This window comes from Arvicola amphibius, chromosome 7 (assembly GCF_903992535.2).
Source record: "Arvicola amphibius chromosome 7, mArvAmp1.2, whole genome shotgun sequence".
NCBI classification, from domain to species: domain Eukaryota; kingdom Metazoa; phylum Chordata; class Mammalia; order Rodentia; family Cricetidae; genus Arvicola; species Arvicola amphibius.
In genome coordinates, this window is record NC_052053.1 from 73,115,898 (window position 1) to 73,137,649 (window position 21,752).

The 21,752-nt window shown below is 43.9% G+C and overlaps 1 protein-coding gene across 1 annotated transcript in view; it reads left to right on the plus strand.

Annotated features, from left to right (window-relative positions):
• The first annotated feature begins 498 nt into the window (after positions 1–498).
• The window catches only part of Setd3 (SET domain containing 3, actin histidine methyltransferase), a 68,847-nt gene continuing 47,593 nt past the window's right edge, over positions 499–21,752 (plus strand). Inside the window, exons 1-5 of the mRNA XM_038337315.1 lie at positions 499–629; positions 15,237–15,346; positions 17,062–17,154; positions 19,730–19,878; positions 21,667–21,739. Of these exons, the coding sequence (XP_038193243.1) occupies positions 15,244–15,346; positions 17,062–17,154; positions 19,730–19,878; positions 21,667–21,739 (418 nt within the window). The 5' untranslated portion in view covers positions 499–629; positions 15,237–15,243. The remainder of the gene's footprint in view (positions 630–15,236; positions 15,347–17,061; positions 17,155–19,729; positions 19,879–21,666; positions 21,740–21,752) is intronic.

A 21,752-nucleotide genomic window follows, 5' to 3' on the forward strand; every position in this document is an offset into this window, starting at 1 on the left:
AGGGGCGGCGAAAGTCAGGTGCCCTCAACCAATTAAAAGAGAGTAAAGCTCAAGAAAAAAAAGAGTAACAAGTCTTTCGTCACCTCCCTGCCTAGCCTGTAGCTCTGTGGACGGCCTCCTGGAGGGGGAAGGGAGCCACTCGAATCGGCCCTCCCCTCTGCCCCGCCCTCATGGAGAGAGGGAGTTCGGGAGCAACCGAACCTGTTAACGGAACTTGGGCCTGAAGGCGGAGCCTGGGCGCCGGTCGCTCAATCACAGCGCCATCATGGGCGAAATCTAACCAATTGCGTTCTTGAATTTGGCTCCGCCCCCGTCACTGTTGCCCAATGGCTGAGCAGTACCCGGGCAGCAGGGCGGCTAGGCGGCAGGGCGGGGCTGAGCAGAGGCATGTGAGGTGCGGGCCAATAAGGAGCGGCGGTGGCGGCCTGTGGGCGGGACCGAGGGGCGGGGCGGAGCCGGGTAGGGCCTGGGCGGCGGGGCTGTCTCTGGCCGCCGTCCCGCCCCTCCCGTCCGGCCGCCGCCGCCGCCGCCGCCGCCGCCACCGCCGCCGCCTCGGGGGTTGGTTGAGGCGGACGGTGGGGTCCCGGCCAGAGTGTGGCGCCGCCGCTGCGCATAGGCGAAGCGGGCAGGTAAGTGAGGGCGACAGATTCCCGCGTGCGGCCCGCGGGCTGAGGGGACAGGCTTCTGCCGCTCCCGAAGCCGGGCGGGCGGGCGGGCGCCGAGGTCCGGCGGACCGCTGCGGCCGAGCTCTCTGGGCCCGGGCGGCTGCGGTCGCCGAGGCCAGACAGGCCTGTTCACTGAGGGGACTCGTGCGCGCCCGCCGCTCCCCTCCGCTGCTGGGACGTGGGCAGGCGGCAGGTGCAGGGCGCGGCCTGGGCGCCGCCCTCGGGTGCGGCCGGGGCCCGGAACGCGCGCGGGGCGCTGGGACTGCGTGCGGCGGCTGCAGCCTTGGTTTTCCTTCCTCCGGTGGCGGCGGGCGCACGCGGCTTGGGGCCGAGGCGCCTCTCCCTGCAGCCCTCTGTTGCCCACGGGAGCCCGGCCCCCGCGCCTTGTCCTCCACTGCCCGCTTGCAAAGGCAGGCGTAGAAAATAGGTCATGTTTCTTCCCACGCGCCCCTGGCCGAGGTCCACACGCGACGAGCGCGCTGCGAGGGAGAAGCTTTCAGTGCTCTCGGAGTTTGCCATTCTGGTTTCCAACTCTTCCTTCTTGCGGCTCCAGCCTGGGGATGCGACTCTGCCTCTTCTCCCTGGTTGCCACTCTTGGAGAAGGAGCTGATTAGTGACGTGCACCACTGGCCGCCCGGAGGTGGGGGGCGCTCATCCCCCCCCCCCCCCCCCCCGCCCGCCAGTCGAGTCAGGAGAGGACATTGGAGCGTTTCAGAATGACTTGGGGCATGCTGTATTCCATTTATAAACGAGCATGGTGGTGTTTCCAAAAGCAAAACCACTCGAACAGGATGTTGACAGTAATTTTGCCTTGCAGACCCTCAGAAGAGTTAGTTGACTCTTGAGTGTTGGATCCGTTGTAGCTGAACTGCAGCCAGGGAGGCTGAGGCAGGGGAGCATGAGTTCCAGGCCTACCAGAGCTACATTAGAAGATCCTTTGGAAAACACAAAAACCAAAACCTAGAATTGGACACTGCAAAGTGTGGATTTCCATATGTAAAATGATACCGTCTCCATTTTACCTTTCAATAGTAATGCTGAGGATATTTTAGACATGAGCTTTCAACAGTGACAGTCAGTTCTAAGTGCGTGAACCTTAAGAATACAGCAGGATAAAAGGACATTTCCTCTCGGAGTTAGTCTGTCCAGACTCACTGGAGGCATTACCACAGTGTGTATCTGGGCTACCACCTGTAGAGGCCCACATTTTAGATTGGATTCTGGGGTGCTGTGATTGACATTTTGGTGAAATTCCAGTCATTTGTGAATGCGTTTTTCTTTGTCATAAGCCAGGAACAGTTTGCAAAGCCAAGTTCTGAGAAAGCTACAGAAAAGCCTTTCTGGAACTCCAAGTAACCTTGGTCCTTATCCTTTATCTCTTTTTGTACTCCTTTCTCTTGCTTGAGATCTTCCTGCTATCTGGATCTGGAACTCTAGTCCAGTTGGAAGTGATTGCTGCCCCCCTCCCCCCATCACTGTATGAACACCTCAGTAGAGTGATTCTGTCTGGACTTGGAGATTTAGAAGTTTGTCCTAATGTGGGCGCCAGCAGTGAGTGTGTCTGTTTCTTTCCTGTATGTAAGTGTCCAGTGAGAGTCTCACAAAGAAATGTAGCTGGGCCTTGTGGCATAGCTAACAGTAGCCCCAGCTATGCAGGGGCCTGAGGCAGGAGGATCTTAGGTTCAAAGCCAGCCTGAACTCAGTGAAACCTTGTTTGGCTGGGGATATAGCTCAGTCGGAGAGTGTGAGAAGACTTGGCTTTCATCTTCAATACCACACACATTTAAAAAAATGTTATTGACTATCTTTTCTATGTAATACATATTTAGACCAAATGTAAAGATGATTAAACAATTTCTTTAGGAGCCACCTGGTAATGAGACAGTGAGAAGGTTCTGCAGGCCAACCACTACAAAACTGTTTTTGTGTTTAGCTCTGTGATGAACAATCAGCAACCTCCTGAAATCTTGATCACACTCAAAAGAGAATGGCAAAATAGCAACAGAAACGGGAGGTTTGCTTGTAGGAAAACCTAATAGGGTTCCCAGTGTCCCCAGAGGTTTGCCTCTATCCCATTTTCAACTGCTCCAACACCTTATATACTATGGGGTAGTGTTTCCTCTTAGTTTGAGTTGCTTGTGCATTTCTTCCAATGACAATTACAATGTCCCTTGTATGCCAGTAGCTGCTACACTGTATCCTTCGGGGAGTAGTCACCAAAAAAAGCAAGGGTTCATCTTCCCTCCCTTTGTATATTTCCATCTGTAGTTGAATTTGCAATGGAACATGAGATAGGGAGAGTAGCTAAATGATAAATGGAGTTTTGGTAAAAATGTGAGTGAAACATCCTATGGCTTCTGCAAGCTGTATGAGGCTTTTCAAGTTTCTGAACATGTTACAAAGTCTGGCTCACTTTGACTCATGGAAGTGGCTGCTAGAAATGTAACTGTATCTTTGTTGTGTGTAGTTTGATGGAAGGCTCTTCTTTAGAAAGTGGTTGCCTGCTCTTGGCTACAGAGCATGATGATTCTCCGGGAACAGACAGTTTTTTAGTGTGTTTCTTCCTCTTGGACCAAAGTCCTGGGAATGGAGGCAAGCTGTGTTGCTCTAAAGAAGCAGAGTAGTCATTTATTACAATTAGATTACTCCAGTGTAACAGTGACTGTATTATTCTCATGTTCTATAGAGTTGCTCTGGTCAGTTATTTGGTTTCTCTATTAGCTTACAATTTTCACTATTCTATTTGGACTCTCTCTTAGTGAAGGATGTTTGGAACTGCCGTGTGTCTTTTCCTTCTACAGTGAAACCAGTTTATACTGGTTTGTATGTAGCCTCTTGAGAGTATTAATTATGGTAAAGATCTCTTGCTTTTCAGGTTTTCTAGTTTGCACTTTTTTTTGTCTTATTTGGCAAAATTTATTTCTGTAAATTGGTTCCATTTTTATTCTAAAAATTGGAGTTGTTAATTATTTTGAATGAAAATGTCATTAATTCTGCAGTAATTTCTCTCCTGGTTAAGCCCTTCTAACAATTTTTTGATTCTTAATCTTAAAATTTATTTTTAAGCTGGCCATGGGAGCCAGCACTAGGGAGGCAGGGGCAGGTGGATCTCTGTGAGTTTGAAGCCAGCGTGGCCTACAGAGCGAGTTCCAGTACAGCCAGAACTGTTACAGAGAAACCCTGTCTAAAAAACTTACTGGTTTTGTGTGTGTGTGTGTGTATGTGTGTGCGCGTGTGCATGTGGGCACTTGCTAGAATGTGTTATGTATATATATCTTTCCTGCGCCATGAAGGTCAGAAAAGGATTGCCTAGAGTTAGATTTACCACGAGGCTTTGAGCTGCCTAGATGTGTATGTCAGGGACCAAATGCAGCTCCTCTGAAAGAGCATAAAATGCTCTTAAATAAGTAACCATCTCTCCGGCCCTCCACTGATACATTTAATATGTTTATCTTTTAGAAAGAAGTTGAGATTAAAAAAAAAGTTAAGTATATTAATAGCTTTATGAAAAAAGAATCTTCAATTAGAAGACTATGCAATAATAAAAGTCTTTTTTTTTTTAATGTGTGTGTGGTGTGTGTGTGTGTAAAGTTTGTCTGGTAACTTAAGCCAGGGATGAACCTTGTAGACCTCATTTCCACTTGGGAGTCTCCTCTGGGTTTTCGAAATAAACAAATCATAAGACTAGGGGCACAAACATAGTTTTCAGTTTTCAACAAGTTTCAAATGAAAAAGGTGAAATATAATAGTTATACATAAAGTTCAATGTAACGACTTGGAAATTCTTTCTTTTCTCATTTAAAATACTTTTCCAGTAGTCTCCTGTCAGTGGAGACAAGATTTTTGCTGAAGTTAGGCCTTTGAAAGGAAACTGAGTGATTTCTGATTACCAGGACAAAGTGAATGTTTAATGTTTAATGAGGCAAATCTCACCTCAATAATGGGGTGGGGATGGGGGGAGAAGAGGGCAGATGAACAGAGTGAGGAGAAATGTTTTAACAGTCTTTAAGGAGGCCTAAAGGTTGTCTAGAAAATATAAGTGATTGGGTGTCTACAATAATCTTTTCCTACTTTTTTTTTATTGACAAGTAAAAATTTCACATACCTAATATGCAGTAATACTTGGTGTTCTAGGCTTATCACTGTCTGTGAGTCTGAGTTTCACTTCCTCTTTCAAATACTTGGGTTGTATACCTCACAGGCAAATGGTATACATCTCTAGGCCTTAAGAAAATTTTTTAAATTTTGAGGTAAGATCTTCATAGGTTGACTAGCACTATCCTCGAATTTTTTTGTTTGTTTTTCGAAACAGCCCTGGCTGTCTTTGATTTCTCTATAGATCAGGTAGGCTTTAAACTCAGAGAGATCTGCCTGCCCCTGCTTCTCAAGTCCTGGGATTAAAGGTGCATGCCACCGCTGCCTGGCTGTTCTTAAACTTTTGATCCTTTTGCTTCAGTTTTCCAAGGAGCTGGATGACAGATATATGCCAACATACGTAGATCTCTCCACCACACCATATAATCTTCAAACTTCCAGTCTTCTCGCCTCAGTCTCCCAATTTCACTTTCCATTTTTTAAAATTAGAATTCATTAAGATATGTTGTCATATTACAAGTCTATACAACTAAGAGACTTTACCAGTTTGAATTTTAGAACATAGGCCTGACTTTAATGTTAGCAGTTCTTTATTAAGTAAAACTAAGAAAAAGTAAAAATTGGGCATTAAAATGTCCTCATTAAAGTTGCTTTTACTGTGAAGTATTTGCTAGTGACTAAAGAAGTTCTTTGTTAATTAGCATTGTCATGTCATCTAATTGACTTCTGCAATTTTTTGACCTATAACAAGACTGTGAAATGCAGAGATGTAGATAGAATTTGTCTAGTGGAGGTAGGGGTTATGGGGGAAAGCACCTTTAAAAGTTTTGTTCATGTCCTGCATACTTGGACAAAGCAAGCAAAATAGCCTTATCCTTGAAAAAAGCCTGAGAGAAAACCCATATGACCATATATTTTGCTACTGCAAGACTATGTTTTCATTTTGAAAATCAGAGATAGCAGTGAACCATGGCTGGTTTTGAGCCAAATCCTCAATATATGATTGGCTATCAATAACTTCATGGTTGAGATGTACTCATGAGGCTCTGGCACCAGCTGAACTTAGCATCTTGTATAAACTAACTTTTCTAAGCAGCAGTAGCTTTCTCATCTGCTTTATGGAGGCATATGACATTTGTCTCATTACTTGTGGAAGATGCTCACCTGAGTCCATGACAGTGTTTGCTCATACCATGCACTTAGGATGAGGACAGTCATGTTGGAAACTGCCACAATACATAGCAGGAATGGTATGGTTTCAGCAGCCTGAAATGTTACCCTGAAACAGTGTAACAGTAGACTTATTGCTTTCACTTGAACACTTATTGTTTAGCGTATGTAGCACGTCTATCTTGTAGATCAGTTTACATAACGAATAGCTTTATTTGAGTTCTCATCTTAAAGGCTATAGGGCTGTATCCCATTTATCTTTGCCTTTCATATGAGATACAAGAATTGTACATGGGACAAGGGAATGAATTCTCTTGGCTTAAAAACAACCTGGAACAACCTTAATAAGATTTTGAGTTGAGTCCAGGAAGTCCCATTGAAATGTGACTCCCTCAGAGTGTATCAGAAGGATTTTGCTGCCTTGCTCTCTGGGGGGCAGTGTACAAAGTTGTTCACTTCTGGAAAGTGTGTGTGGGGGAGAGCATGCTATAAACCTGGAAAAGAAAGAGTTTAAGAAGAACATGGAAACCATCTTCACAGAATTTGGACAGGTTACAGAGAAGTGACTCATAAGTAGGAGACTGCTTCAGAAGTGAGCAGGCAGGACTGGTGTTGGCCTGTCACTGAGCAAAGGACCCCAGGACTGAGTGGGATGCTTTCAGTCTGATCCCCAGAATTAACTTCAGGTTGTGCATTTGTCAGCCAAGCACAACCCACCTGCCTGTTCCACGTGTTTTCAGACTAGAATCAGATGGTGGCTAGTGATGCATTGACAGTCAGTGGTGACACAGTGTTGTGCCTGAGGGTTTACATAATCATCTCAATGGTATCTTCCAATCCTGATGCTCTGTAATTGTAGAATTCAGAATCCCATGTTTGGAGTGTAAGTGGCTTGAAGGTGATTTAGCAGGTTACAGCTGTCCCGTCACCATTCAACACTGCTATCTTTGTTTTAGATAGAGATAATAGAAGCGATTGTTCATGATGCCTGACTCCTTACTTTATTATTATTATTTTTAGATAATTGTTTTACATACAGGCCTCATGGGTATTGACTAGATTTCTTTATTTGAAGGGACGATACAGATAACAGAACGTAGGTGTTTGATGCAATTTATAGAAAAGGTAAAGCTAATCTCAGCACATAGGTACTGTTCCGGTGACAGAGAAGCATAGTGGAAGTCAGCTCAAGGCTTAGCTTTGATTGCTGCTTCTGAGGACATGATAGGTTATCAAAGAGATATGCTGCCAGACTGTGTTCAGGGGCTTCCACTTAGCACAAATTGGTCACCCAGTCACCTAATTTTTCAGATGTCACCTGCTCACGATAATGGATTTCAGTGAAGTCTTAGCAGTGAGGGTCATTTTGTCAGTGACCAGTTGATAGAATTTTGACAGAGACAGACTCAGTCTTTTCCCCAAGTATAACACACAGTCCATTGTAATCAGCCTCCTTTCCCAGTTGTCAGGAAGTTGTGGATACCTTGCTGCTTCTTCAGGCACCTCAGTTTCTCAGCATGCTCCTCATTGAAATTCAAGTAGTTAGACCAGGACAGGCAGTCTGGTTTGTCCCCTCCTGATGACCATTCTGACATGCCTCTCATACTTGCTTTAGGGATGCACTAATCACTGATGGTGACTGATGGTGCCAATGAGTCTTGAGTTCAGGGTTCAACCACTCAGTGACTAGAAGCCAGGCGTTAATTTCAGTGTGCTTAAATTTAACAACAGCTTAAAACTGTTTGTGCTGAAAAACAACCAGAATGGTTTTAAAATACTAGAATTACTTTAGATTTATGAGAAATACTCAATATAGTTTTGGAAAGCAACTTTTTTTGAGTTCCCAAGTTCACGTGCATATATATGATAGTTCAAATTATTCTGTAGAGATTAAAATTTAAATCTATGTTTGTATTGGTACTTAAGTAGCTATTGGGTCAAAATCAGTTCTCTTAAATGCTTGCCTTGGCTTCTTGATTCCTTTGAGTCTATGGCACACAGCACCTCCATTGATTCAAGAGTTCTGTGCCAGTTGGTGGGTACAGAACCATACCACACTGGTATAAGTTATTGTGGCATGGCATGCTGGGCCAAGCCAGTGTGCTTCTGATAACTGTCAGTTCCACTTCACCTGTGGTGAAGCCAAGGCCATATGCACCTTTCAGGAAAGAACATGTTTTCCAGCCTATTTCCCAACCCATCCTGCAGTCTGTATACTTGCATTGTGATGTTGATTCTCATGACCTACAGAGTGTTGGAAGATGGGGAAAGGCATGCTTGCTCTTCTTCCTACTCACTGGGCAGGCTTCACCCACTCAGGTGCATTTTACAGCTGGGAGCTTGGAGCAGGAGGAAGCACATGACCAGAACCTCCCTCCTTCAGAAGGTCCAGCTGTGAAGTTGGGCCAGTGCAAACTAAACTGAAAAGCAGATGATGCTGAGCTAGGTTCCTGGGCAGATTGCCAAATAAGTACCGTCAAAAATGTTTATTCTAGTTGTATTTACTTCAGAGCATCATTTTCAGGAAGAACTTATTAAAGTACAAATTTATATCCTTTCCATTTTCATTATGAATGGAAATCTTAAGTTTTTGCAACTGAATGCCATCCATCACTATATATGAGCTATACTGTGTAAAAATGAGCTAATTGTTGAGCCCCCCACCCTATTACCTCCTTCTTTTTAGTCTTGGTCCCCAAAATGTGGTCTATTTATTTCCCTTTACAGACTAGAATGGTACATAATTCAGTGGTGAAAATGGTCTGAACTTGTTATCATCGCCCCTGCTTGCCAGTCAGCCATTTAACAGTTAAGACATTTGTTTCTGTCTGTAAGGTAGGGAGATTGCTGATGGGTTTGTAAGTAGTTTGTACTGCTTTTAAAGGCCAGGCTTGAGGATCTTGTACCTTTTAAACTTCTGGGAGGTAAGTGGAGACAGCTGGGGAGCACTTGCCATGCTCTGCTTCTGCAGGTGCCTCTGGAGAGTGATGTTCTGCCAGTTTGCCCAGCAGCCTTTTCTTCCTTCCTTCATCTGAAGTATTACTTACTGTTGTGGTTGCTGTTTGGTCTCACTTCAGCTTCTCCTGAGATAGTGCATACCCAATTTCAGTGTGCCATACAGCTAACATTTCTAATGAGCATGAGGGGGAGAGGGATAAAGCATGAGAGCATAGATGTTTAATTTAGCATGTGTTTATATGAACATGTAGAGTGAATATTGGCAATAAATATTTGGTCTTTATAGGAAAATGGTGACTGAATAGTACCCCCTTCCCCATACTCAGAGTGTTAAAGATATGCATGGTACCTCTTTGACATCTTTGTTAAAAGCTTGAAACTGGCACCCAGGTCAGCTGAATCACAAAGAAAATTATACATTATGGTTAGACATGTGTAGAAAAGTTTTGAATCATATGCATAAAGGGTGGGTAGTCATTTCAAATCCATGGGGTTAGGGAAGTCACACAGCATAGATCATTTTTGTTAGTGAAAACTGGCAAGGGAGGATTGGATTTAGGAAACCACATTTCCAATTGATTTAGTCATCCTTCTTAAACTTTTCACTTCCCTTCTTGCCCTTCTGTCATTAGGTACTTGGACATTTGGGGAATTATCCATGCAGCTTTGCTTTGGATGTGGCTTAGTTTCTGGCCTCAACTTGGAGACCTACAGGCCTGGCTTTTCTTAGTTTTATTGTCCTTTACATTGGTCAGTGTCACCTAAACAGGGAGACAGGAGAGCTTGTTTACTCAAGTGCCTATGTTTATAGAGTCAACCTGGACGCTGCAACTGGTCGATGGTTTCAAGCTTGGGTCTGCTGCTTGGTGGCTCTGGTCTCTTGCTCAAGTCACAGCCCTTCCTAAGCTTCCTTGCAACTGGAATCTTCAGCACTGGCTTTATTGGGCTGTGCTGGCCACATGGACAGATGCATGTGGTGTTTGTAGCAAGTGCCCACTGAGCTTCCAGCTGTGTTTGGCCATAGCTCTTCCTTTGATATCAGAAGCAATTTCTTAATTTCCTGCTTTTGCTGCCTTCAAAGAGACTAAACACACGTAGAGAAAATGTGAATGTATTTCTAGCTGTTTTGTTATTTAATGTCCTAAAGTTTTTTTGTATATGAGGTAATGATATTGTGAAGAAACTCTTAAATCTGACTCTTGTACCATATTTTTACATGAGAATTGTCCTCATTCTTCAGTGGAGCTCATTAAACATGCAGTCTTTGTTTCATTCTGACCGCTTGTATGATTGGGTTTGAAGTGCAAACTACTCTTGTGTTGAAGGTGTGTCAAGAGGTGATGGATCCTAAGAGCTGTGGTCTCAGCAGTAGATTTGGTGTGCAGGCTGAGAACGCTGAGAGCCCCATGGCTGAGAACTCTGGAAACTATCTTTCGGGTGGAACAACTTAGAATTCTGTGCCCTAGGGAGGTGTACTCTGTGGGGACCCCAACAGTTACTCTCCTTCCCTTCTGTAAGTGGATATTGTGTGTGTACTAGGGCTGACTGCTTCCTCTCTCTTAGAGTCTTTAGGACTGCAGTACAAAGAGACTTACAAAAGACCAGATCCCAAGACAAACCAAGCCTTAATCATCTGTTAATGACCTTGCCTTTGAACCTTCCTCACTGACTTTCAAAGGAGTGACAGCTGCAAGGAAGAGCTTAGAATTCCTCTAAAGTCAGTGAGGACAATTTTTCAGGGTCTCAAAGTTTGTGGGAAACTGTACCAGAAGACAGAGGCCTAGATAAGGCATTACTGTGTTCCCAGAACACAAACAAACCCCTAGAGCTAAGTAGTGTAAAGGATAGATAGAAGTGGGTAGAGTGGGGTGAGGCAGTTCATTCTTCCAAGACCTTACTGGGAAGGTCAGATGTTAACTTTGAGCTGTGGATAGACATTAAGTTGAGCAAAAGAAGCCCATATGGAATATAAGTGTGTATCTGAAGTTCAAAGAAGAAGAAACTGATCAAGAGTAATAGAAGTCAAGACAGTTAGCTGGGCGATGGTGGCGCATGCCTTTAATCCCAGCACTGGGGGGCAGAGGCAGGCGGATCTCTGTGAGTTCACAGCCAGCCTGGTCTACAAGAGTTAGTTCCAGGACAGTGGCCAAAGCTACAGAGAAACCCTGTCTCAAAAAAACAAAACAAAAACAAAAAGAAGTAAAAAGTGTTTGATTCTCAAGATATCTGTAGACTGAAAGTGCCTGGTGGGTGGTTGGGGTACATTGGATGTTTTTGTGACTTTATTGGAGGTGACGACTGTGTAGCATATGGATAAGCCAGTGAAGCTGTGCACTGCACTTCAGTTTATCAGCTGTGAATAATGGTGGAGGTGACTGGAATCAGAGAGAGAAGGGTCGATTGAACCTGGTCTGGGAGGCTTGAAAGGCTGAACAGCCATGGGACATTGAAGATGACATAGGTACGCACGCACACACACACACAGGCTCTTCCAGTGGCTAAATTACTGGTGGGGTTTCCAAGTTTTGTCTTCTATACATCTGTACCTATTACTGTTTCTAAAAGCTAGTCATTTTTGAAAATAACTGTTTGTATTGTTGTACTTAGCTGCACAGCAGTTAATGCCAAAGAACTCTATGGTGCTTTCACATTACTGTGACATGGTCTCTCATGGAACAGGCTTTGACATTTTCTGTGTATCACCAGGGAACTTGGCCTGCAGCTTTAGGAACACAGGTTTTGCCCCACTAGAACTGTGGGGAGGATTTTCCTTGAGAGCTCAGTGTAGTGTCCTCTGTGGAACAACCGCTATGTGTTGAGGTCTGAGCTGTGGGCTTGGGGTTAGGAATATAAGATATAGAGTGTTTCCTCAAGGAGCCTCGTGTCTGGGGTGAGACAGAAAGGAGTGGGGTTTGCATTAGTCTTGTACCACAGTAATTGAGGGACATTCAAGAAATGGCAGAACTGTGAAGGACAGAAAACTGTGACTGGAACACTGGAAAGACTTTCAGGGATACCTGGATAGGAGTTTGAAAAAAGCAGCTAATGAACAAGTGACTGAGGTGTTGTTGGATGAGGACTGGAAGGGAGCAGGTGAAGGGATGTACTCAGGGGCACAGGTCATCCACACTAGCACTGGAGGCCTCTGCTGGCCTGTAAGGTACTGTGGAATGGGGTAATAGCAGGAAAGTTGGTTTTGTAGCTGTACTGGCTAGTTTCGTGTGTCAATTTAACACAAGATGGAAGGAAGAAACCTTCATTGAGGAAGTGCCCACTATGAAATTCAGCTGTAAAGGCATTTTCTCAATTAGTGATTGATGTGTAAAGGCCCAGCCCATTGTGGGTGGTACCACTCCTGGGCTATAGTAGTCCAGGGTTCTATAAGAAAGCAGTCTGAGCAAGCCATGTGAAGCAAGCCACTGAACATCTCCCTTCCATGACCTTTACATCAGTTCCTGCCCTCCATGTTCCTGCCCTGATTGAGTTTCTGTCCTGACTTCCTTTGGTGATGAACAGCAACATGGAAGTGTAAGCTGTATAAACCCTTTCCTCCCCAACTTGCTCTTTGGTTATGGTGTTTCTTTGCAGCAGTAGAAACCCTAACTAAGACAGTAGCAAAAGAGGAAGGTCAGGGAAGAGAGACATAATGTTGTCAGAGCCTGAGCAGGAGATTTGTAGATTCAGGTTTGCAGACACTCAAGTGTGAGCCATGTGGTCACTGGTAGGGGATGTTGTTTGATGCATTCAGTATTTAACCCTGTTAGTCTGGAAAAGTCTTTTCAAGCTCTTTAACCCTGAAATACCATGTGCTTCCTGTCTGTATATAAATGGAGGCAGTGTGGGAGTGGTGCTCAGTTCAGATTCTAACTTAAGCCTCTTACCTGATAGCTGACCTCGGACAGAGAAAGGATGTGAACACTCAAGGAGCTGATCTTAATCTGGTGCCTGTTATAGGGCAGACTGAATATAGGGAGGTTGCTGTGGCTGCTTGAAGAATCCTTTGGAGGTAGGCTAACACCAGGGACAACTGGAGAGTTTAGGTATAGAGGACCTAGTAAGTAAGGCCTCTTTATAGTCCTGACATCACTACACTACTTGGGGAGGAGCAGCATGCCTTTGTAGGCTTTTCCTGTTAAGAGCAGGTGAAGGGTCTAATAGTTCTTCCTCAGTGGTGCTGATCTTGAGTCATATAGAGAGTCACAGGATAGCAAGTCTTGACAAAAGGACTGGAGGTAGAACCCAGTTGCATGTCACCAAAAGCTTGCTTCTGCAATTCTTGCCAGCCAGCAGGCCTGCTATATTTGGAAGTATGATTAAAACGTTATTATTACCAGGCACTTCACTGACTTTCATTTCTTGCAGGCTGAGTTCTGTGGCTCTCTGCAGAGGTACTTCCATGGACCTGGGTTGGCTTGATTCCCAGAGAAAGGCTTGATGCTCTGTTCAACCTATGTCCTTTTTCTTAGTTGGGTGTCAGTGTTAATGGAGAGGGAGCACCTGCCTTAATTCTGTCACTCATAGGAAGAGGTGCTTAGGCTGTTCCTCTTCCTGCACCCCATCTAGCTTTTGATGTTAAAGCAACTACTTACTTTTAGTTTCCTAACTATTTTACATGTTTATATTGGTGTCCTTATATCTCAGGGTGACTGGCACCTAGTGTTTCACACTCTTTTACAAATTTAAGATAAGTCACATGTAATTTGATACATTACATGTGAAAGAGAAGACAGACTTCTTTGTAAAGAATGCTTTTTCCCTATTTTAGCACCTGTCTTATTTGTGTAGCTTTGGTGACAGTGATGTTAGTAGGGGAATCACATTCTAAACCTTGTCCTACCACAGTTCTCCCTATCAGGCAGTCATTTCTTTTTTTGATGTTGCATATTAAACCCAGGTTGTATCCACTACCACTGAACTCATGCCCATTCCTATCCCAACCCATTCATTTTTTTATTGTAATAAATGACCAAAGTAGGCATTTATCTCTCCCTTGAGATGGTGTAAGTTGTCATCCAGGGGCTCCATGAATGGGGCACATCACTGGGGTGGTTCATGTTACTATAATGAGCTTCTTTCCAGAGGATTGGGTCCATACTCACTTTAGAAGTTCCAACACTCTCAGTGGGTAGCTTTCCAGGCCTTCTCTCTTTGCTGTCTTGCTTCACCTGGCCCCATCTCTGAATAACCTGAGCCCTGCTTTGTTTAGACATAATGTCAGCTCCTTGAGGTCTTTACCCAGAATGTCATTGTTATATCCTTTGTCGCTGTATGTAATTTGTCTATGAAATATCCTAGTCATTTCTCATATGTCTGCTGGCACAAGGTTCATGTGGCTAAAATGCAAGGCTAGACAGACAGGAAACCCGTAAATGGATACTGCTTGTTCGTTTCCTGGCCACCCAGACCCGAGTAATCACACAAAAATTATAGTAATGACAATGATATTTGGCAAGTGATTCAGGCATATTCCTAGGTAGCTCTTACATATTCATCCACTTTTATTAATCTGTGTATCACTACCAGACTGTGACCTACTGATAAGTTCTGGCATTCCAGCATCTTTCTGCTTTGGCAGCTACATGGCGTCTCTTTGACTCTGTGCACTCTTTCTATATAGCTCTGTTTGGGTTTCCCGCCTGGCTTTAATCTGCCGTGTCATAGGTAGTGAAGCAGCTTCTTTATTAACCAATGGTAATAAAACATACTCACAGCATATAGAGGGGAATCCCACATCAGAAACCCATCCAAGGCCAGGGTCTGCATGGCCTGTGAAGCTTATCTTCAGTGCCTGCACTTGCTTTCTGAAGCTTCTTGGATTTTCTATGGAACAAAATGTGGATATTAGACTAGCTGTCTGAAATGTTTCAGTATTTGTCTGGAAAGACTGAACTGTCACTGTGGGAAGGGGTTGTTTTAAGGGGGAATAAACAAGGATCTAGTATTTCTCACCCTATCATACTCTCTCTGTGTGTGTATGTGGGGTGGGGTGGTGTTTGCATCAACATTATCTCCTTGGTGTCCTGCCCTAATGCTCTAGTGTACAGCGTGAAGCTCTGGATAGCTAAAACTTGCAGAGTAGAGCTGCCTCTGCTGTGGTGTCATCAGTGAGAAGGAGTGCACTTTGATTCCTGAGACTGCCTTGTATGATTCTCTTTTCTGTTTGAGAGGCTTCAGGTTACTTACATATATTTTTACCCTTAAGAAATTCAAGATGTGTAATTGAGGTAAGATCTTAGCATTAAAAGATGAAGATGCTCCCTTCTCTTCCCCCCATACCACATCTAATTTCTTGATTTTCTTCTTTGATGATATAACTTTCATTTCTTTGTCTTTTTTCTCTTTTTATAGTCAGAAAATGGGTAAAAAGAGTCGAGTGAAAACTCAGAAATCAGGTACTGGGGCCACAGCCACCGTGTCACCAAAGGAAATCTTGAATCTGACAAGTGAACTGTTGCAGAGTAAGTGTCCTGTTCCCCACCCCATCCCCACACTCACCAGCTGTGCTTGCCACATGTGACAATGCCTTTCACTCCTCTGCCTGTAGCAGGGTTATGGAGCTCTCTAAGACAAGATTGTTTCATCTTGTGCTCAGCACTTCTTAGTTTTTGGGGACCTGGGCATTGCAGAGCTTCCCTCACCTCAGTCCCCTCTGCAAAGGCTGAAATATGGCTGCCTGTTAGGGCATGGAACTGTCGGTTGTGAAGCTTCTATATCCCAGCCATGGACATGGTCCTCTCCAGAGACTCACAGGCGAGAACAGGTCCCATTGCTCTTCAGCAGAGTGATCCTGTACAAACTGCTGAGGCTCAGTGCTATCAGCAAACACAGATCACTGTCTTCAGCCACCTGACAAGGACCACATGAGATTTGATTTGTGACGATGTATCATGGCTCTCAGCCCTAGGCAAGCCCAGCATGCCTCCCAGGGAGCCAACCTTCTAGAATGGCTCATCTTTATTTTCAGTGTGTTTATATATGTATTATGTTTCTGGTTTTCACATGAAACCTAAGGCTTCGTAGTTTGAGATGAAGTGTCAGTACCTACACTTTTTTTTTAATGCTAAAATACTTTGATAATTCTTGAATTGTAAGTTAAAACTGGTGCTGCTGATGCCTTAGACATAACCATGATCTTTTGCCCCTCTATTTGGGTTGACCTTTGACCCTTATGTTTATGTTATGTGACAGCTCAATCTCAAGTAAAAATGGAACTTTTACTCAAAAATAGAAAGCAACTAGTAGCCAGACCAGACCACTGTCAAGTCTCTCCCAGGGTGCTTTGAGCTCCACTGCCCATGCATCTCATCATTGTTCTCCCTCTCTCCCATTAGAACACAGGTGGCTCTCAGCCCTTACTCCTGCTTTGCTGTTACACTTCAGGGCCTCAGTCAGCACTTGGTGGGGGAAGAATGAAGTCAGACTGGTTAACCTGAAAAGTTAGGCGTCAGCACATAACCAGATCATGTTAATTATTTGCCACATGTTATTTCCCTTAGTGGGTGAGATGGGGCAGTGGGTTTGGCAGGAGCATGGGAAGGAGACTGTCTTTAAGTTGGTATAATGTTTAATAAGGTGATGCTGCCAGGAGGCTGGCTGCCAGTGTGCTCCAGGACTGGTTGGTGTTGGCACTGCAGTTCAACTTCTTCAGAAGGCTCTTAAAGTCTTTTTACACGACCGCGTAGCTCTTTTGTAGCTCCTCCAGAGTACTCGATGCAGCACATACACATGGATGGGAATGAAATGTTTGTCAACTAATTGTCCTTATATCCAATTTACCTGGGGTCCTTAGAGAGCCATTGTTCTGAGACTCAGCCAGAAAGGCTCCTTGAGCACCTAGAAGAGATCAGGAGTAATGGTTTTACATTTTAGCTTTGCTTTCAGATTTTGCCTGTTTACAGATATATTTTGAGGAGAATTATTAACAGAGGTGGAAACTCACATGAGGCCACTGGGCTGAAGTTAAGTGAGGGGCATCCTTGGGGATATAGCCATTTTATGTTTTGAAAAATGTACAGAGTATACCCACCCACTCTCTATGTCACACGTATATTACCTTGACTGCAATAGGTCTGTCCTTGAACATAAGCCAAGAACAAGATGGAAACCTTCCTTCATCTGTAGACTAGTTGGTTAAATTGGAGGAGTGTCTTACTCAGTGGCTTTCATATTACAGAATGCAGCAGTCCTGCACCAGGCCCAGGAAAAGAATGGGAAGAGTACACACAGATCCGGTCTCTGGTTGAGAAGATAAGAAAGAAGCAAAAAGGTAAAATTGTTGGAATGATGCTGTTGAGGGGAAGCTGGGCGTAGGTTAGTTGGTTCTGAGTGGTAAAGCCTCAGGTTATTGTGCCTGTCTATAGAAAGATGAGACAGCCACCCGGAGAGACCCCCAGAGACTATTGTCTACTTGAGAGTGAAAGGCACTGGTGCTGAGCTATAGGGGGAAGCATTTGTGCCTGGGAGCTAAAATGGCACTTTTATTCAGTTTTATTTTATGATATGTGTATGAGCCTTGTATTAACTCTCTTTATTTTGACATGTCAAGTGGTGTTGATTTGGTTGGTATCTTACCAAGTGCTTATGATTGACTCTAGCCCATCTTTTGTTTCTTAGAGACAGAGTTTTGCTATGTAGCCCTGGCCAGCCTTGCACTAATGGCAGTCCTTTTATATCAGCCTGTCTAGTTGCTGGCGTTGTAGGCATGAACCACCACATCCAGCCCCAGTCCTCTTGATTAAGAGATAGATAAATTTCTTAAGCTGTGTGAGTTTGTGGGTTTTTTTTTGTGGGGGGGAGGGGACTGTGCTGCTGAGGACTGAACCAGGGTGCATTCTAAGTACACCCTCTACCACTGAACTACACCCTATTCCTTTTTTTCTTTTAAGGTTTGCTTTTGTTTTATGTGTTAATATTTTGCCTGCACGTATGTACATGTACTAGTGCAATGCCTGTGGAAGCCAGAAGAGGGGTCACGTCCCCAGGAACCGTAGTTACAAAGGTTGTGCTTCACCATGTGGGTGCTGGGAATTAATTGAACCTGAGTTCTCTGGGAGAGCAGCCACCAGTGCTCTTAACTGGCCTCTACACCCTACCTCTTAAGCTTTGTTTTTACAGGGCATATTTGGTAGCCATCTTAACTATTCTTAGCTAAGTTGGTAAAGGGACTGTCAATTTGAAAAGCTTTTTCAATATAACTTTTTTGTCCTGTAAAACATAAGATTCGTGTGCACAGCTACATGGAAGGTAGCAGAGAAAACAATAAGGAGCACACATTGCAAAATATGAGAACCTTCTTTGGAGTCTGAAAATAAAATGGTTGCTTTTCATTTTTCTGAAGTAACCAACCTGTTGTTCTGTCTGCACTCTTGACTCTATAGCTCAGATGACATAGCATAGAAGTGTGTCAGGGCTGGGCAGTGATGGCACATGCTTTTAATCCCAGCACTCAGGAGGCAGAGACAGGCAGATCTCTGTGAGTTTGAGACTAGACTGGTCTACAAGAGCTAGTTCCAGGACAGCCTCTAAAGCTACAGAGAAACCTTGTCTCAATCCCCTCCCCACCCCCCCAAAAAAGAAAAGAAATGTGTCAGGAAACATTACAGGGAGGTGAAGTGGGTCTGTGCCTGTCCCCATGCTAATAGCATGCCTTTTTTCCCCCACTCTACCAGAGTGTGACGGTTATTCAAGTGCGTGACTTCTCACCTTCCCGATTATTTTAAACTTGATGTCCAGAAAAGAAGGGGGCTGAGATTCTCCTACCCAGATGGAACACTTGCTGAACTTTATTATGTCAGTTCTTCCCTTCTTTCTTCCCACTTGCTCATCTTCACCCTCCTCCTTTCTTTTAATTTTTGTATTTGGTTTAAAAAATAAAATATTCCAGGTAGAGCTATAGTTCCATACTGCTCTTACTTTCAAGGTATTTGTTTTTACCAGGAATGTTTCTATTCCCCATAAGCCCATATAACTATAAATACAAGCACAATTATATATAAATTTACATAAATACTGTTGTGCTTGGTTTAATTTTTTTTCTTTAGTTATGCTTTATTATTTTGTGTGTATGAGTGTTTTGCTTTATATATGTAAGTGCATCATGTGCATGTCTGGTGCCCATAGAGTCCAGAAGAAGGTATCAGATCCTTTGGAATTGGAGTTATGAGCCACCATGTGGGTGCTAGAAATCGAACCTGGATGCTTTTTGAGAGCAGCCAGTGCTCTTAATTGCTGAGCCATCTCTGCAGCCACATGCCTGGCTTTTAAACACACATTGTCACTCATGGTGTTTATCTGTGGATACCTTCAGATCACACACTCATCTAGACTCCTCTAGTTGCTAGTGTTAACCCTGCATCTCTATGTCCTTAGTTTCAGGCCTGCAAAGCATCCTCATTTCTCCCCAAGCACCAGTGCACAGAGACTAGCTACTGATTTTATGGGTTGAGTTTTGTGTTAAGGACATTGTGACAAGTGAGGTGACATATCAGACTTAAGAGGAAAGCCGCTGTGTGGCAGATCTCAGCCACAGTTGTAGTAATAACTAACTCTTCTCTACCTTTGCCATTAATACTATCTAGTAGAGGCACTTTGTGTTCAATGTTCTTGTCACATAGTGTCAGGATGTACTTCTCTGTGACTGGCAGAGAGTTTGGGATTTTAATTCACCTTTCCTGGAACTTGCTCAGGTATGTACCATGACTAGCTGGTGATTAATTTTGATTATTTCAAGGTATGGGTGTTAAGACAAGAGCCAGTGTGAGCTGTGCTCAGCCTGTGTGCTCTAGAGCTGTGTGATGACATGTGACCTAAAGTAGCTCTTGTTTCCAACATGGATCATATAGGTCTGTCTGTTACTTTTGATGGGAAAAGAGAAGATTACTTCCCTGATCTAATGAAATGGGCCTCTGAAAACGGGGCTTCTGTCGAGGGGTTTGAAATGGTTAACTTCAAAGAAGAGGGCTTTGGTTTGAGAGCAACAAGAGACATCAAGGTGAGTTTATTATCTGTTGGTCTAAGGGGATTTAAGTGTGTTTGAACCATTGCATGGTATGGGACAGAGACACCAAAGATTTGTCTAAAGCTTTATGGGTACATAGGCAGCATTCCCTATCCTTGTGGGCTGCAGTCCCTTTGGTGACCACATAGCTTGTGAAGAGCTTCAGTCTGACAGCATTCTAGGAGTTCTGCCAGCTCATCCTCTTGGGGAGATGTGCCATTAGCCCAGCCTTAGAGCCAGGCATTTATAACCCTTCACAAGAAGACATAAAACATGGCTGATAGGATTTTGAGAGTCAGCTAAGGAAAAGGATTTGGACTTACTGTGGGAGGAGAGCACATGGGATCCTGTGATAGATGGAGGTAAGGGAGGCAGTGTGGGAGTTGACCCTTGTTCTGGATAACTGAAAGTGCCACTCACGGAAAAGGCAGCTCTGTAAACAGTAGGAGAGGAGAGGAGAGCTAGACATCTGGAGGGATACTTTTGAGACAGTCTCTCTGCTCCTCAGTCCTGCTGTCCTCAAGAGGAGGGGCGTAACTTAGTCTCTCTTTGCCAGTTGGGGATAAGGAACTGGGCTTAGCCTGTGGGTGCTGGTTGCTCAGGGTGTTCATCTGCTTTGTGCTCTCCACCCCGTGCCTTACAGGGCAAACTCACATAAGGGGTCTGTGGGGAGCCAGTGTGCCTGTGACGTGGTGTGAGCATCTGCCTGCTTCTCAAACTCAGCAGGTTATATTTTGAATGACCTTTTATTATAGTGTTGTATCTTTCAGTTGGTGAAGTTGGGTAGAGGAAATAGATATTATTATTATTTTGGTCCCCTCATGCCTCCAACAGCTTTTTGGCCAAGCTCTTTCCATTTGTCCTCACAATTCTGGCATATTTGTTGAGTACCTACTGTATGAGGGATATTCATTTATTATGTTAGATTTGCCTAAAAACAATGAGTTTTTTCCCTGTATGATACTTACAATCTATAGCAGGGGGCAAAACAGAAAAGCTTTGAAATATTAGACACTGTCAGAGGCAAGATGCCACAGGCTTTTTTCATGCAACAGGTAAGAAGCCTTATTCATGCCAGTACTGCCTAATATCTTAGCTGTGGTCTGACTTGCACGTTCCTTGGGAACATTTATCCTCATATTCTGGAGGCTGGAAGGTGCAGGTTTATAAGGTGCTGTGTATTGGGTTCTATGGAGGCCCTTCTTCCTAGTTCTCTCCTGACCCTGTCCTGGTCCTGTTCTCCATGACAGAGCTCTACGCTGGGTTATGCAGTAGACGTAAGCACAGACATACACAGTCATATATCCCCATATATATATTGGGAACAGAATAGTGAGGTCAAGGACATTTGTGGGCTGGTACTTTAGCCAGTGTTGTGTTTTGAATCCCTGTGCAGCAGAGGGATTCTGCTCTGGTCCATGACCTCAGCAGAAGAAGCACTTTACTTGTAAAATATGAGGGTAAGGATTATTTCATTTTTATAACTTGAAAGTATAGCAAGCAGTAAAACATACCTTTGTGTTCTACTCCAGATGTTTTATTTGCTTCAAATTAATGCTGGAAGTCTTGTTTGTTTTATCAGCATAAGGACCATGTAGTGCCACTTTTCCTCCCAGAAATAGGATTCTATGTTATTCTACACATGTGAATATTTAAAACATACCTGATTTCTAAAAGTGCTGATATATAGCTGTGTTGTATTTCTTGTGGTTGGCTTTCTGACAGTGGATGTGGTTGAGATCATGTTGTGAGAGTCTACTGTTTTCTTACTTTTTTCTCTAGGCAGAAGAATTGTTTTTATGGGTTCCACGAAAACTACTGATGACTGTTGAGTCTGCTAAGAATTCAGTATTGGGTAAGAATAATTT